The sequence below is a fragment of the Nelumbo lutea genome, chromosome 3, assembly GCF_056320005.1.
Source record: "Nelumbo lutea isolate HS-2025 chromosome 3, American lotus-T2T, whole genome shotgun sequence".
NCBI lineage: Eukaryota > Viridiplantae > Streptophyta > Magnoliopsida > Proteales > Nelumbonaceae > Nelumbo > Nelumbo lutea.
In genome coordinates this window covers 84,948,356-84,963,460 of record NC_142686.1, presented here as the reverse complement: position 1 = coordinate 84,963,460, position 15,105 = coordinate 84,948,356, and the positions used below count along the sequence as shown (strand labels likewise).

The 15,105-nt window shown below is 36.7% G+C and overlaps 1 protein-coding gene across 1 annotated transcript; it reads right to left on the bottom strand.

The window, feature by feature from the left end:
- Positions 1 to 3,633: 3,633 nt before the first annotated feature.
- LOC148866167 (uncharacterized) lies at positions 3,634 to 8,542 on the bottom strand. The gene is made up of 2 exons (XM_088975739.1): positions 4,604 to 8,542; positions 3,634 to 4,010 (listed from the first exon to the last, which is right to left on the bottom strand). Exons 1-2 carry the CDS (start codon positions 4,919 to 4,921, stop codon positions 3,963 to 3,965), a joined length of 366 nt encoding a protein of 121 aa, XP_088831865.1. The 5' UTR covers positions 4,922 to 8,542; the 3' UTR covers positions 3,634 to 3,962.
- Positions 8,543 to 15,105: the final 6,563 nt, after the last annotated feature.

The window sequence follows — 15,105 nt, the reverse complement described above, 5'->3', positions numbered from 1 at the left end:
TGATGAAGCGAGTAGTGTACCCTTTTGCTCGATCAAGTCTTTGTGACTTCTCAGAAGGGACCGGTTGGAAAATTTTTGGGAGCCTGAGATTGCCTTGCTCTTGTATTCGGCATGACCTTTCTTATCCAATCTCCTTTGACAAAGCTAGATTTCTATTTTCTATTCACAACAGACCAGCCAGCCTCATCCATTTTAGTAATACCAGTCTCACACTGGTAATACCTGTGGCCACACCAGCCACATGCCGTGCAAAGGTCGTGCACATGTTCATAAAAAGCTTCAAGTTTGTCTTTATTTACCATTAGATGTGAACTGCTTAGTAGTGTTGACTCGGACACATACACGGGGAAAGAGAAAGAGGGAAGCTTTCTCAATATCTATGTCCAATTTGAAGACAGATCTCACATCTCTAAGGTCCTAAATCCTCCATGGAAGGGCAGCCCCGGAATCCTAACCCACTCATCCGCTTCCTCCAACTTAGCTTTAAGAGGATTAAAACCAGACCTCCACCTCATGAAAACAATATACCTCCCATTGATAAGGTCGACATTAGACGAGAAGGAGAAGAGGAAGAACCCATTGCCAATGATTTGGATATCCAGCTTACTATAGTACTATAGCTTCCACTCTCTAATTTTATCAATCAGCACTTTGATTCCAGGTTGCCGAGGAACTTAGAGAACAGGCATAGGGCACTTTTGCTCTCCATTAATCTTCTTCTTTTTTTTTTTTTTTCCTTTGAACTCTTCCAAATTAACCGTACACTCCACACAAGAATCTTTAGTTGCCTTGTTAGAGAGTGCAACCTTCTCAGACTCCAACTGGAAAGCCTCTGATACAGACCTTCGAACTGAAAAACTATAACAGAATAGGGACAAAATAAAGTGCAAATAAAAAGCTGCAAATAAAGAGTAACTCCACTTGAACTTGATGGATCCGACAACACTTGAACACAACCTTGGACTTCACAAAGCTGATGATACAATCCGAATTGGGCAGAACCTTGTTGGAGGTTTTGATAGCCTTCCAATGAAGTGAATAATTTTGTTGGGGAGGGCTTCGTGACTTCTGCACATTCCCTTTTATAGGCGATTGCCACGTCTCTCCTATGAAAAAGGAGATAAGAGCCGTTGCAAAAGATTTACTCACCAACACTTATCTTGTTCTACCCCTTCGGATTGAGACAATTGTCTCAATGATCATGGTTTTAAACCACATGATCACTCAGCCCATTCTAAGCCAAACATCCTCTTGCTGACTTAGTCAAAAGCTGAAATGGATCCAACTTAGACCCAATAACCACCCTGTGAACAACTCAAAAACAGTTTACAGAAAACAGATTTATTTTTTTTACTAGAAAATAAATAATAACATATAACAAGAATTATAATTGGTGTGTGTTGTATTGTGTTCACAGAGATGATATCATTAAGCTACTCCATCAACGTGTGGCTTTTCACATGGCCAGTGGATTCTCCTACACGTTGAGGATTCCAAATCGAGGGCCTATGGCCACCCGTTCCAACATCTTCCACTTGGCCAGTTAGGCCCGAGATGTGTGGTTGCTTTTCAATCCCATTGACACCACGTGCCTTTTAAAATCACTAACCCCAATGGGCTTTGTCAATGGATCAGCAACCATATCATTTGTCGGCACGTGCTCTACCAGGATCTCATTCCGTTGGTAGATATCATGAAGATACCGGTACTGCAAGTCAATGTGCTTCCCTTTTGGACCAATTTCTCCACTTTTTATCGTCTTGATGGCTGCTTCATTATCATTGAACATTCTGATGGCTCCTTCAGGTGACCTGGTATTTTTAATTCTTCCAAGAACCTTTTTATCCAAATTTCTTCTGATGCTGCTGTGCTGCAAGATATGAACTCAGCTTCCATAGTATATTCGGCTACACAACCTTGCTTTTTTCTTGCCCAAGAAATGGCTCCTCCTCCCAGAAGAAAGATGAACCCGGTAGTAGATTTTCTATCATCCGGGTCTCTTGCAAAATCAGCATCACAGTAACCCATCAATTCTAATTGGTCACAAGAGTATGTTAGTCTATAATCCTTGGCTTGTTGTAAATATCTTAGAATTCTTTTAATGACTGACCAATGTGTAGTTTCTGGATTACTTTGGTATCTACTAACAAGACTAACAACATAAGACAAATCAGGTCTTGTACATAACATCGCATACATTAAACTACCAACTACTCGTGCATAAGGAACATTCTTCATGTAACTTACTTCTCTTTCATTTCTAGGTGACATGTCCTTAGACATTTTAGTTCCTTTGCAAATAGGAGTATCCATTCCATCACAATCTATCATGTTAAACCTTTTAAGTATCATTTGTAAATAATTTTCTTGTGAAAGAGATAATGTTTTATATTTTCTGTCTCTTTCTATTTTTATTCCACGTACATAGCTAGCATCTCCCATGTCTTTCATTTCAAAATTAGTAAACACAATGATCGAATGGATTTGGGATAAACCCAAGTTTTGTGATGAAATTATGAAATGTGTAATACCACATCCTAGAGGGTTGCTTTAGTCCATATAGAGAATTGTTCAATTTATATACTTTATTTTCTTGCCCTTCTCTTATGTATCCTTCTGGTTGTGTCATATAAATTTCTTCATCTAGCTTTCCATTTAAGAAAACAGTTTTTACATCCATCTGACATAACTCTAAATCAAAATGTGCAACTAAGGACATTAAAATTCTAATAGAAGTAAATCTTGCTACCGGTGAATAAGTTTCATCATAATCTATACTTTCAACTTGCGTATATCCCTTTGCTACAAGCCTAGCTTTGTATTTGGTCAAGACACTATCATTTTCATCTTTTATTTGGTCTTCTAAGAACACGACATCCCGACTTTCTATGAATTCAATAGATCCAGATTTATGAATTTGTAACTTTTGTTATTTTTTGAATATCCTATAAAGGTGCATCTTATGCTTTTGTTGTCTAGTTTGTTTCTTAGTTGACTAGGAGTTCTAACATAGGCACTAGAACCCCAAATTTTAATATTATATAGGTATGGTTTTCTACCAGTCCAGATTTCATGAGGTGTCAATTTATTCACTTTAGTTGGTATTTTCTTCAGAATATAAATTGTTGTAGTTAATGCTTCACCCCAGAAATGTGTTCCTAGATTGGAGTGTGATAACATTGACCTTACCATGTCAAGTAGAGTTCTATTCCTACGTTCAGCAACTCCATTCTGTTGTGGAGTATAAATCATGGTTAATTGATGTTTTATCCCATTTTGTATACAAAAATCATTAAATAGATTAGATATATACTCACCACCTCTATCACTTCTTAATATCTTTATTTTTCTTCTTAATTGGTTTTCTACCTCTAACTTGTATTCTTTAAATTTTTCTAATACCTCAGATTTTCTTTTAATCAAATAAACATATCCATATCTAGAACTATCATCAATAAAGGTCACAAAGTATTCCATTCCCTTGTGTGTCTTGACATTTAGTGGACCACAAACATCTGAATGCACAATATCTAACAATTCTTCTAATTTCTTCCTTTATTAAATGGTAATCTGGATAATTTTCCACTAAGACATAATTCACAGTATTTAAAGTTAATTTTCATCTTAGGTATTAAGCCACTTGAAGACATCCTCATCATTGTCTTTATTAATATGGCAAAGTCTCATGTGCCATATATAGGCATTTTCATCCACATTATATACACAATCAAAATAAGCAGAAGAGACATTCACTTTTCCTCCCCTAAAACGAACTTCAAAACCCTTTTCATTCAAAAGGGGTACAGACAAAAGATTCCGCCTAACACTAGGCGCATACATTACATCATTTAAGATCAGTTTTGTATTTTCATTGATGACTATTTTCACTTTCCCAACACCTAGTACATTACAATAGGTATTGTTTCCCATGAAGATCCTATGTTCGCCAGGCTTCATTTCCTTCATCTCCATAAATAGTTCCTTGGATTTGCATACATGGCGAGAAGAACCTGAATCAATGCACCAATCAACATAATCAATATCAGTAAGTAATGATTTAGAAACCACACAAATGATATCTTTCTTTGCTGATTTATTATGATTGTTATCTTTATTCTTCTTGTTTTGATAACAATTATATTTGGTATGGCCTGGTTTCCCACAAATAAAACATTTGCCTTTAATTTTCTTGAACTTCTTTGAAAATTTAGGTTTATTATGATACTTCTTTCCTTTACTTTTTATAGTTCTTAGTTTTTTCGGTAGTTTTATTAGTTTCAATTGGACTAGTGGCAACTACCAATGATAATGATTGAGCCATTTTGCTCTTTCGTTCAGCTTCCAGGCCTAGCAAGGTTGGTAGGTTTTTCATATTAATGTCTCTTCCATAAAGATTTAAGGCAACAACCACATTATCCCAAGAGTCTGGAAGACTATGCAATATAGTAGACACCTGAATCTTTTCGGGGATGGGATTCTCAGTTGCTGCTAATTCTTTTGCAATAACATTCATCTTATTAATATGATCTATTACTGAATCTCCATCTTTCATCTTACAAGCATAATATTTTTCTATTAACATTTGAACATAAGATTCAGTTACCTTTCCATAAGCTTCCTTAACTGCATCAAATAATTGTTTAGCATTCCCATATTCATCAGACAAGACTTCAATGTCTGGTTCCATAAAAGTTAACAAACAAGAGCGTGCTGCTTTATCATCTTTTAGGTATTTCTTATAGGCTCTTCTAACAGCCAACGATGCATCATCATCAAGAACAGAGGGAACATCTTGTTCTAATATGTATTCAACATCTTCTTGATCTAGTATAAGTCTGATCCTACGTTTCCAAAGAGAAAAATTACTACCGTTAAGTTTTTCAGTTTTGGTTATTTCATTTGCTATTGCAGATCCAACCATTATGTCTATGAATAAACAAGGAGGCTGCAAGCAAAAATAGAATGAAATTTATAGTGTAATGGTAAGCTAATATGAGCAAGCAGCTATTTTCAGTCAAGAAAATTGATGAGATCTAACTATGATTAACTATGATTAATAGTTAACTGAAAATCATAAAAAAGAAATCAGCTTTCTTAAATTTTGCTCCGTAAGAATGAGATTAATATTTTACCCAAGATAAAGCTAAGAAAATTTATAGAAGCACAAAATAAATGCTTAGCACACAATAGCGCAGAATAGACTTCGGTAGAGATATCAATCATACCAAGCAACAAGTATTCAGGAAAAAAAAATTAGTAAACACTACCTGAATGTTTTCTCAGAAAAAGGGTTGAAACCCTAAATGTAAAAAAAAGTTTAGAAAATACACTGATAGATCTCTGTAATAGAGATCTCAAACCTTTTATGCTTTCACCGAATCTCGATGTCGTTTCAGTAGACCGGATGTTGGAGCCGTAAATCAAATAGGGTAAGCTTTGTCCTTATTGAAAACAAATATTTTCTTTTGGGAAGACAAATGTGTAAGAGTAGTGAAGAAGAGAAGACTCCCTTTTTGGGGTCTAAGAAAGAAAGCTGCCAAACCACTTTTGCTCTTTCTTTTTACTTGCCCACAGTCCCTTTTACTTTAAAGGACTGATATGGTGTAGCACATGCACATGCACACCATAGATAACAAAGCTCTGATACCAATGAAAAACTATAACAGAATAGGAACAAAATAAAGTGCAAATAAAAAGCTGCAAATAAGGAGTAACTCCAGTTGAACTTGGTGGATCCGACAACACTAGAACACAACCTTGGACTTCACCAAGCTGATGATACAATCCGAATTGGGCAGAACCTTGTTGGAGGTTTTGATAGTCCAATAAAGTGAATAATTTTGTTGGGGAGGGCCTTGTGACTTCTGCACATTCCTTTTTATAGGCGATTGCCACGACGTCTCTCCTATGAAAAAGGAGATAAGAGCCGTTGCAAAAGATTTACTCACCAACACTTATCTTGTTCTACCCCTTCGGATTGAGACAAGTGTCTCAATGATCATGGTTTTAAACCACATGATCACTCAGCCCATTCTGAGCCAAACATCCTCTTGCTTACTTAGTCAAAAGCTGAAATGGATCCAACTTAGACCCAATAAGCACCCTGTGAACAAGTCAAAAACAGTTTACAGAAAACAGATTTATTTTTTTTACTAGAAAATAAATAATAACATATAACAAAAATTATAATTGGTGTGTGTTGTATTGTGTTCATAGAGATGATATCATTAAGCTACTCCATCAACGTGTGGCTTTTCACATGGCCAGTGGATTCTCCTACACGTTGAGGATTCCAAATCGAGGGCCTATGGCCACCCGTTCCAACACGAACATTGCTTGTTTCTCCAACCAGGAGGGAAGACCCAACAGAAGAAGCCATCTGTAACTGTTGCGAATAAGTTAGAGAATTCTTAGAAGGTAAAGTGGCTAACTTATTCCCGGACTCTCTATTTATACTTGAGGATTTGAACATACCCTCAAAAAACCTCTTCGGCTTCTCATTAGTAATTCCAAAGAGAAGAGAGTCTTTAAAGCTTTTCTTTGGTTCATGAGGCCTTTCAGCTCCCTGCGGAAGAGTCGTTCTAGTAGAGTAATTAAGAGAGGTTTCGACGCTTTCCATTCCCGAATTAGCATCATGCATGGCTAGATAAGGTGGTGCATATTGCAGCGTAGGTGCAGTGCACTTCTCGAGATTATGCTTTCTCATAATAACATCCCTAAGGACAAACTGGTCATTGAGCTCTTTGGCATCACAAGGACTGGTATGTGACATAATGAGATCATCAATGACTGCATTCGCAATCACCGGAGCATGCACAACATCCTTAAACATCGAGTTTTCATGTATCAGACTGTTGCAGTTCAAAAGTTAGTTGCCAGAATCTATGCAACACACGTTTTCAACCTTAAGGAGATTTAACTTTCCTCTTATCAGAGCAAACAAAGACTTGCCCCAACAATTACTGATGACATTTTGTTTTCTTCTTCTGTTCCAAAACATAAAGGTACAAACCTCAGAACACACAGAATCCAGATCAGGAGAAGCAACTCCTTTACCATGAGGGTTGTCAACATTAAGAGACAAAATCTTGGCGGACTGTGTCACCAGACCGGCTGACATAATCGCCTTTCAAAAGGAAATGTTTTTCTTTGATTTTCTCTTTCGTACCTTTGGATTTTCCATTGGTTTTTTCTTTGTTACAGTGGCCTGCTCCACTGCGGTTGTTAAAACTTTTCCTAATAATAGGAGGAAGACCTTTCGGGCCTCTCTTCATGCTCTTATCCTTAAAATTATTACACAGTTCACAACCATGAGGAAGAAGAGATACTCCTCCATAATCAATCTGAACTGACTTCTTGATTTTGGGATTGACTTCCCCATTAGAGGATTTGAACTTCTCTAGTTCAACAATATTTGAAATGAACTTTTTCACTTTCTTTTTCAAAACCTTCACTCCCATACTTCAGCCAGAACGCCAACTGTAGAACGGCTAGAGTCCTTTCTCCTACAAACGAGATCGCACATAAACACCAGAAGATTCCAGAAAACTAAAACGAGACAAAAATCAAATAGAATTTAGAGAAAAAACTAACCAACCAAACTATTGAGAGACTTAAAAAGGGATCACATGAGAAATCTAAAGGGATCACAATAGGGAGAAAGAGAGATACAGAAAAGGATAGGATTAAGATTAGCAAGAAAACACAAGATAGAGATACTCCTCTTTGTGTGGCAGATATGCACTTTGGTTCTACTCCATCACAGATCGTTGCCAATTCCATCAAGCTTTAATGCACAGAAATGTTCCTTTGATGTAGCTTTAATTTTGGGTCGGGAAGGAAAGCTTGTTGATACATGGGATTGGATTCTCTCAAATTTATTAAGGCTTTTAATTCTACCTTTATTGAGCATTCTAAAGTTTTCCAATGAAAATTTTCAAGAACTGAAAAATGAGATGCCACTATTTTCGACAGAGTTTTTTCTACAAATGGAAAGATGGGATTTCAGACGACTTAGAAGGCAGATGGGATTTTTCTTCCTTCTTTTGTGTAACCTGCAAAATTACACAAAATCCCTTTAAAAACCACAAAGTAGAATTTGAATTCCCAGCTCAGCCCTGTTTGGCAATGCTCCTCCTTGTTTCTATTCCAATCTTCCAGAGGAAATTCCTCTTCTAGAACAGGAATCTTGTTTCTAGTTCCTGAAGAATAACTAAAGTGTTTGGCAATCTATTGCTCGAGAACAATTTCTTTTATTTGCATAAGCAAAAACCAAATAGAGAAGGGCGGTGAATGATGGTGTTAGGGCTTTGAACGCAGAGAAGGATTGAAGAAGAAGGAGCTTGATGAACAACGGTGAATGATGATGCCAATTGGCTCTTCGTCGCTGGAGAAGAAGCATGGCCATGGGGCGAGAACAGTTCTGTCGATTAAGGAGTAGGAAGACATCAATGTTGAGTTTTGTAAAAATCAAGATAGTGGGAACAGACCAAAAAAAAGATCTCATCGCAAGGGCAAGAATCTCATCACATAATGTATTGAATGAAACGAAGGTATTTATAGATATATCTCATCGTAAAATGTAACTAACTCGTCCGTAATTTAATACATGTGGCAATTAACACTTGGTTAAGTAGCCAGCTGTCCACCTCTAGAATGTTATATTAGTATTCTAACACCCTCCCATCAAGTTGGATCATGAGAAACGTAATGTCCAACTTGAAAATGAGGCTTTGAAATTGTGTCACCCCGGGAGCTTTGGTTAGGAGATATGTTGGCTGGTTGTTACTATTTTCATTCCCATTGCTTTGAGTATGCTCTCGAACAAAATGACATTCAACCTCAATGTGTTTTGTGTTTTGTGCGTTTGTGGAAAATTGGATTAATAGTGATATTGACGGCAGCTTGATTATTATAGTGCAACTCCATGGGTCTTGTTATATAAATTATAAAAATCTGCAACTTGTTTAAACCAAATGAGTTCTAAAGTTGTGATTGCCATTGCTTGATACTCGACTTCTATGGAGTGGATTCATACAATTTTTTAGAAATTATATTTTATGAATTTTTGGAAAGTATATCGATCATGTGATGTCACATGTGACGGAATGTGACAAAAAAGTTAACGGCAAGGGAATTTCAAACAATTATTAGAAAACTTAGGGGTACTTTAAGACAATATGTAAACAGTAAGGTTAGAGTTAATCAATTTCCTAAATCATAGTGGTACTTTAAGAAATTTGCCCTTTATAAAATGCCCCTAGAGTTTCACAAATTTACTTAATCATATCTTCTCATTTTAACCAACACACCCCAATAGCTTGCCCTTTACAAAAAAAGAAAATCCAATAGTTTGCAACCTGTTTAAGGGCATGCCATATTATTATTTATTCCAAAAGTATCCCTAATACTTTTTCATACAAAAAACAAATTGACTGTCAAATAGAGTGGTTGTTTGGGCAAAAATGGTATTTTTAATTTTATTTTCATTTGATTAAATTTATTCAAATGGACATTAGGTTCAAAACTGTTACTTTCCATTGTCATTTAATGGAAGGCCAATTAAGTAAACCACTTAAAAACTATAAGGGTGTTTTAGTAAAACACAAACTTTATTGTCAATATGGTATCAGAGCAAGATTATTGACTGTGAGAGAAAATCAAACAAGTTTTCTTTCCTCTTAAACTTGTTGAATCTAAGTGGAACATAGAGTTGAATCTAGGCTGATCGAAACTGACCTATGACTAGTAGAGTCCTTTTTTCTCTCTTTTTCTTTCCTTGGTCGTGTACCAATAGTTGCAGCTATTGTTATAGGAATAGTAGATTTAATTTTTAGAGAAGGAATTGTAACTTTTAAAGATTGTCTTTATGTACCATTACTTAGAAGAAATTTGATTTCAGTTTCTAAATTGTGTAAGGATGGTTATTCTATTTTATTCAGTGATAAAATTACTATTAAATTGAATAACAAATTCTTTACATATGGAAAACTTGAGAATGGTCTCTATGTTCTCCATCATTCTCTAAAAATGAACATAACCAAAACTAAATCGGAAATTAGCCCCAAGAAGAGATCATGTGATACGGTTAATCCCACATGCCTATGGCATTACCAACTTGGCTATATCAATATAGATCGTATCACAAGATTAGTGAATAGTGGTCCTTTGGATTTTTTAGCTGTAGAAGATCTAACAACTTGTGAGCATTGCCTTCAGGGTCAGATGACTAAACAGGCATTTACGGGTAAGCTTGAAAAATCTACGGGAATAGTTGACCTTATACATATTGATATATGTGGTCCCATGAATGTTAGGACATACAACCAGCACTGTTATTTCATAATGTTCACTGATGATTACTCTCGGTATGGTTATGTGTACCTAATGAGACATAAGTCTGAATCCTTTGAAAAGTTCAAGAAGTTTAAACAAGTAGTCAAGAAACAGTTGGGGAGACACATCAAAACCCTTTGATCAGATCAAGAAAGTGAATATCTCTCTGACGAATCCAGGGACTACCTAAAGGACAATGGGATTATATCATAGTTGTTTCCTCCTGCTACACCATAATTAAATGGTCTCAGAGAAGAGAAACTGAACTCTATTAGATATGGTTTGATCACTTCTTATGCATTCAAAACTATCTATATCCTTTTGACGACATGCATTAGAGACTGTTATATACGTGTTGAACCGGGTTCTAACCAAATCCGTTCCTAAGACTACTTATGAGCTATGGACTGATAAGAAACCAAACGTAAGACACTTGAAGATTTGGGGTTGTCCAACACATGTTATAAGAATAAGTGTAGACAAATTAGAATCCAAGACCAGTCATTGCTTATTTATAGACTACCCCAAGGGCTCTATAGAGTACCTTTTCTATGACCCAAGAAAACAAAAAGTGTTTTGTAGTAGAAATGCCTACTTCTTGGACGAGGATTATATCTTGAATGATCATCGTTAAGAAACTGTTCTTGATGAGGAGAGCTCAAGAGTAGTGGGAGATGTCTCACAAATTCCAAATAACATCCAACTTAGATCTATATGGGTTTCTAGACCTCTAATTTGTTATGGCTATTGGGGCCATATGGCTATATTGATGTCAAAACCCATTTGTTATGGACAGATTCCAAAACTTTATTGACATCCACAAGGCTTTATTGCATCTGGTTAGGAAGATATGGTGTGCAAACTGAATAGATCCATTTGTGGACTAAAGCAAGACTCAAGAAGTTAAAACATCTGATTTGACTATATGATCAAATAGTTTGACTTTGAGCAGAATCCGGATTAACCTTGTGTTTATAGGAAAATAATGGGAGACAATGTTATGTTTCTTGTTCTGTATATAGACAATATTCTACTCATTAAGAATGATGTAGGAATGTTGACTACAATGAAGGTATGGATTTTGCAACAATTCTCCATGAAAGATCTTGGAAAAGCTTCCTACATCTTGGGGCTTCGACTCTATAGAAATAGATTAAAGAGGATAATAGGATTATCTCAATCTACTTACATTGACAAGATTGTCAACAGGTATAGCATAAAGAACTCCAAGAAGGGATCTATCTCTTTTAGACACGGAGTCACTCTCTCCAAGGGTATGTCTCCCAAGACTCCTGAGGAGATTGAAGGCATGAGAGAGGTTCCCTATGCCTCAGCCGTAGAGAGCATCCTATATGCCATGTTGTGCACTCGACCAAACATTGCTCAAGCTATGAGTGTAGTAAGTAGATACTAGTCAAACTTAGGATAGGAGCACTGGACTGCCGCGAAAAACATACTTAAATACCTTCAGAAGACTAAAGAGTATTGTCTTGTCTTCGATGATAGTTCACACAGATGGCCGGGTATACTAATGCCGACTTCCAATCAAAATCAGATGATAAAAAGTCTACATCTGGTTACATTTTCATGATGGAGTTCTTTGTACAAAGAAAAAAAATAGTTCACAACCCAAGCCAAGCATATTTCCATAAGTGAGGCTACCTAATAAGTAGTATGGAAGAAGTTGTTCATCTTGGAATTTGGAATCCTACCATATCACCCATTCCACTGTTATGTTACAACACTAGATCTTCGAGAGATTGTTGATAGAGGGGGCATCCAAATTTAGAAAGTAGCATCAGTAGAAAATGTGGTAGACCCATTAACTAAGTGCAAGTGGAAGCTGTTAGATAGTGTATGCCTTTAGCTCTAATCAAATTGATGTAATCATACATTTATTGTAAATGAGTAAAAGTACATAATTGTTTCATGTTATGATTGGTGTAATTCTATGTAATTTCCCATTAAACTAAACACTTATAAAACTCATGTCGGTTTAGAATATTCTCATCCGTTTGATAGACTTGGGGAGTTTATCCTGACAAGGTTGACACTAATGTGCTGCCGAAAAGGTTAGGGCAGCCTGTCTCAGCTCCTAAGGTTGGACCCGAAGTACATGTATAGTGTGTTTGTTTGAAACACTGAACTCGAACCAATTTTCAGTTATGCCCTAGACCTTGGAGACTAGTGGGCAAAATTGGATAATTACACCTAGCTCCTAGACTCGATTATGGTATTGCACTAGGTGTCAGATCAAGCTGTCTTTGATATGTCAATCAGTGAGATCCTTTAGGGGTGAAAACCTAGGTATGTTGGAGCAGTCTGAGAATTCACTCAAGTGGGTGATCATAGTGATAGGATCAGCCCCTTTGTCAGACAAAGTGAATGATCGGGACTGCACTCTCTCTAATGAAAACCAAAATTGCCAGCAATCGATTTTAACCGTGTTTGAGATTTATTTTGCAAAATATATTTATATGATAATATATATATATATGTTTTAAGAAAAAAGTTTGCAAAAGGTTTTAATTCTCAGGACCTATCCAAGTAGAGGGTGCAACACTACACCTTGCAGCTAGGGGAGAGGTCCTTCTCTGTCGGGCAGTGTTTGATCATTATGGGCTGAGAGGTTAAGTGTAAGAGACCATTTAGGGCTATATACCTGATGGGCTATATTTTACTTAAGTCCATTATCCTTGGGCCTTCATAGGATGGTTGGACTCAATGATCATTTAATGTAAATGTTGGGCCCATTAAGAGCCCATACTGATGGACTTAGGGATTCACTGTACTTGAAAGTGAATTCGGTCAGGCCTTTTCATAGAGTTTGGGCCAAACCCATGTGGGCTTATGTAAGGTCATTGTTGGGGTCCCACACCATACAAAGTGAACCTAAATGAGCCAGCAACCACCTAGGAATGTGGGCCACTTGCTTAATGGGCCTAAAGTCTACGATTAATTGGATTAATCAAGCAGTCATATGACTTGGGCGAATATGGGTTTAGATAAAGGTATGGAGCATCCATTAGGATAAGAGGATAAGTCTTATCCACTTAGAGAGTTCAAATCCAAATAAAGATTTGGAATAGGAACCTCTTAATTCGATTAGGAGTGGTGCTACTTAAGGCTTATAAAAGGAGAGGTTGAACTGCTCTAGTTACACATTCTGCTTTTAGTTCTCTCTCTGCTCTTGTTGCCCTAGAAACCCTAATTCGTTCTCCCCTTCTTGTGACTGATCTTGATTAGTTTGATCTTTGAATTTTGCAAGAAAATATCAGAGAAAAACCGTGCTTACCTCCCCAGTTTGATCCAATCTGTTGGATTGCAATTTTGCTAAAAACTGTGTTGTTGAATCGGCTTCATCTCAAGTTGCACCATCTTCAGTGGAGGCTGGTTTTGGGACTCACTTTGGGCGTGAACTACCACTTTGAAGCTACACTTGTGGAATCCATATTAGGTATACTTATCCCTTTCTTTTGGTTTCAAAATTGGTCCTATTTCAGTGTAAGAATGATCATTAAAAAATGCAGTTTTTTTAAAATTGGGAATGTGATTCCTTGAAGGTTGCAAGAAATTTTTGAAATTTTGCCCAACCATCTAGCATGGTTCGACCACTCATATGATGGATCTATCCTTCCTTCAGCATCTCAAGAAACTAGTCCCATGGTAACTCAGGAAAGGCATCCTAGTTCTGACCCTAAGGAAGAGATTATCAACTCCTTTCGTGACCATTTAGAATTATATGGTATAACTCTTCGCCAGATGGATTTTGGTCCTACTCCTTTTACTTCCTTTGTGTCTACATCAGGTAACACTACCACTGCCTTCCATGTGTCATCTCATACATCTGATTCCCCTTGGATAATTGACTCTAGAGCCTCAAACCACATGACCAGTAAATCAAATTTATTTCAGGCATACAACCTTCTCTCTGGGAGAGATAAGGTGAGATTGGCTGATGGTTCATTCTCCACCATAGCCGACCAAGGAACCATATCTCTCCCACTCAACCTTACCCTCTCTAATGTATTGCATATTCCTAAATTGCCTATAAATTTACTTTGCATTAGCAATATTACTCACTCTTTGAACTGTTCAGTAACTTTTTTTTCGTCTTCATGTGTGTTTCAGGATTTAGCCTCGGGGAAGATGATTGGTAGAGGACAAGTGGTGGATGGTCTCTACATGTTGGAGAATAAATTTGGTCTTGTGGCTACAGAGTCTTTGAGTTTTTCTAGTGAGAGCTAAGCTTATTTATGGCATAGTCGTCTTGGTCATCTTTCTTTTGAGTCATTAAAAGTTATGTTTCCAGAGTTGTTTAAATCATTGTCAATTAGTCAGTTGCATTGTCAGACATGTCAATTGAGTAAAAATTATAGAAGTTCTCTTCCTTTAAGAAATAAAAGATCTGAATTTCCATTTCATATTGTCTATTCTGATGTTTGGGGCCCTGTTACTCTACCTACTAAGGCTGAAAATAAGTAATTCATTACTTTGATTGATGATTACTCTAGATATACTTGGGTTTACCCTATGCGATCTAGAGATTAAGTGTCCAAAACTGTGAAAGGCTTTCAACGCATGGTGTTCACTCAATTCCAAACTGAAATTCATATTTTCCAGTCAGATAATGTAAAAGAATACTTCCTTAGTGATCTCACAGAATTATTTGCTTCATGTGGATCTCTTCAACGAAGCTCTTGTGCTAGGACACCCCAGCAAAACAGTGTTGCCGAAAGAAAAAACCGTCACCTTCTCGAATTAGCTCAT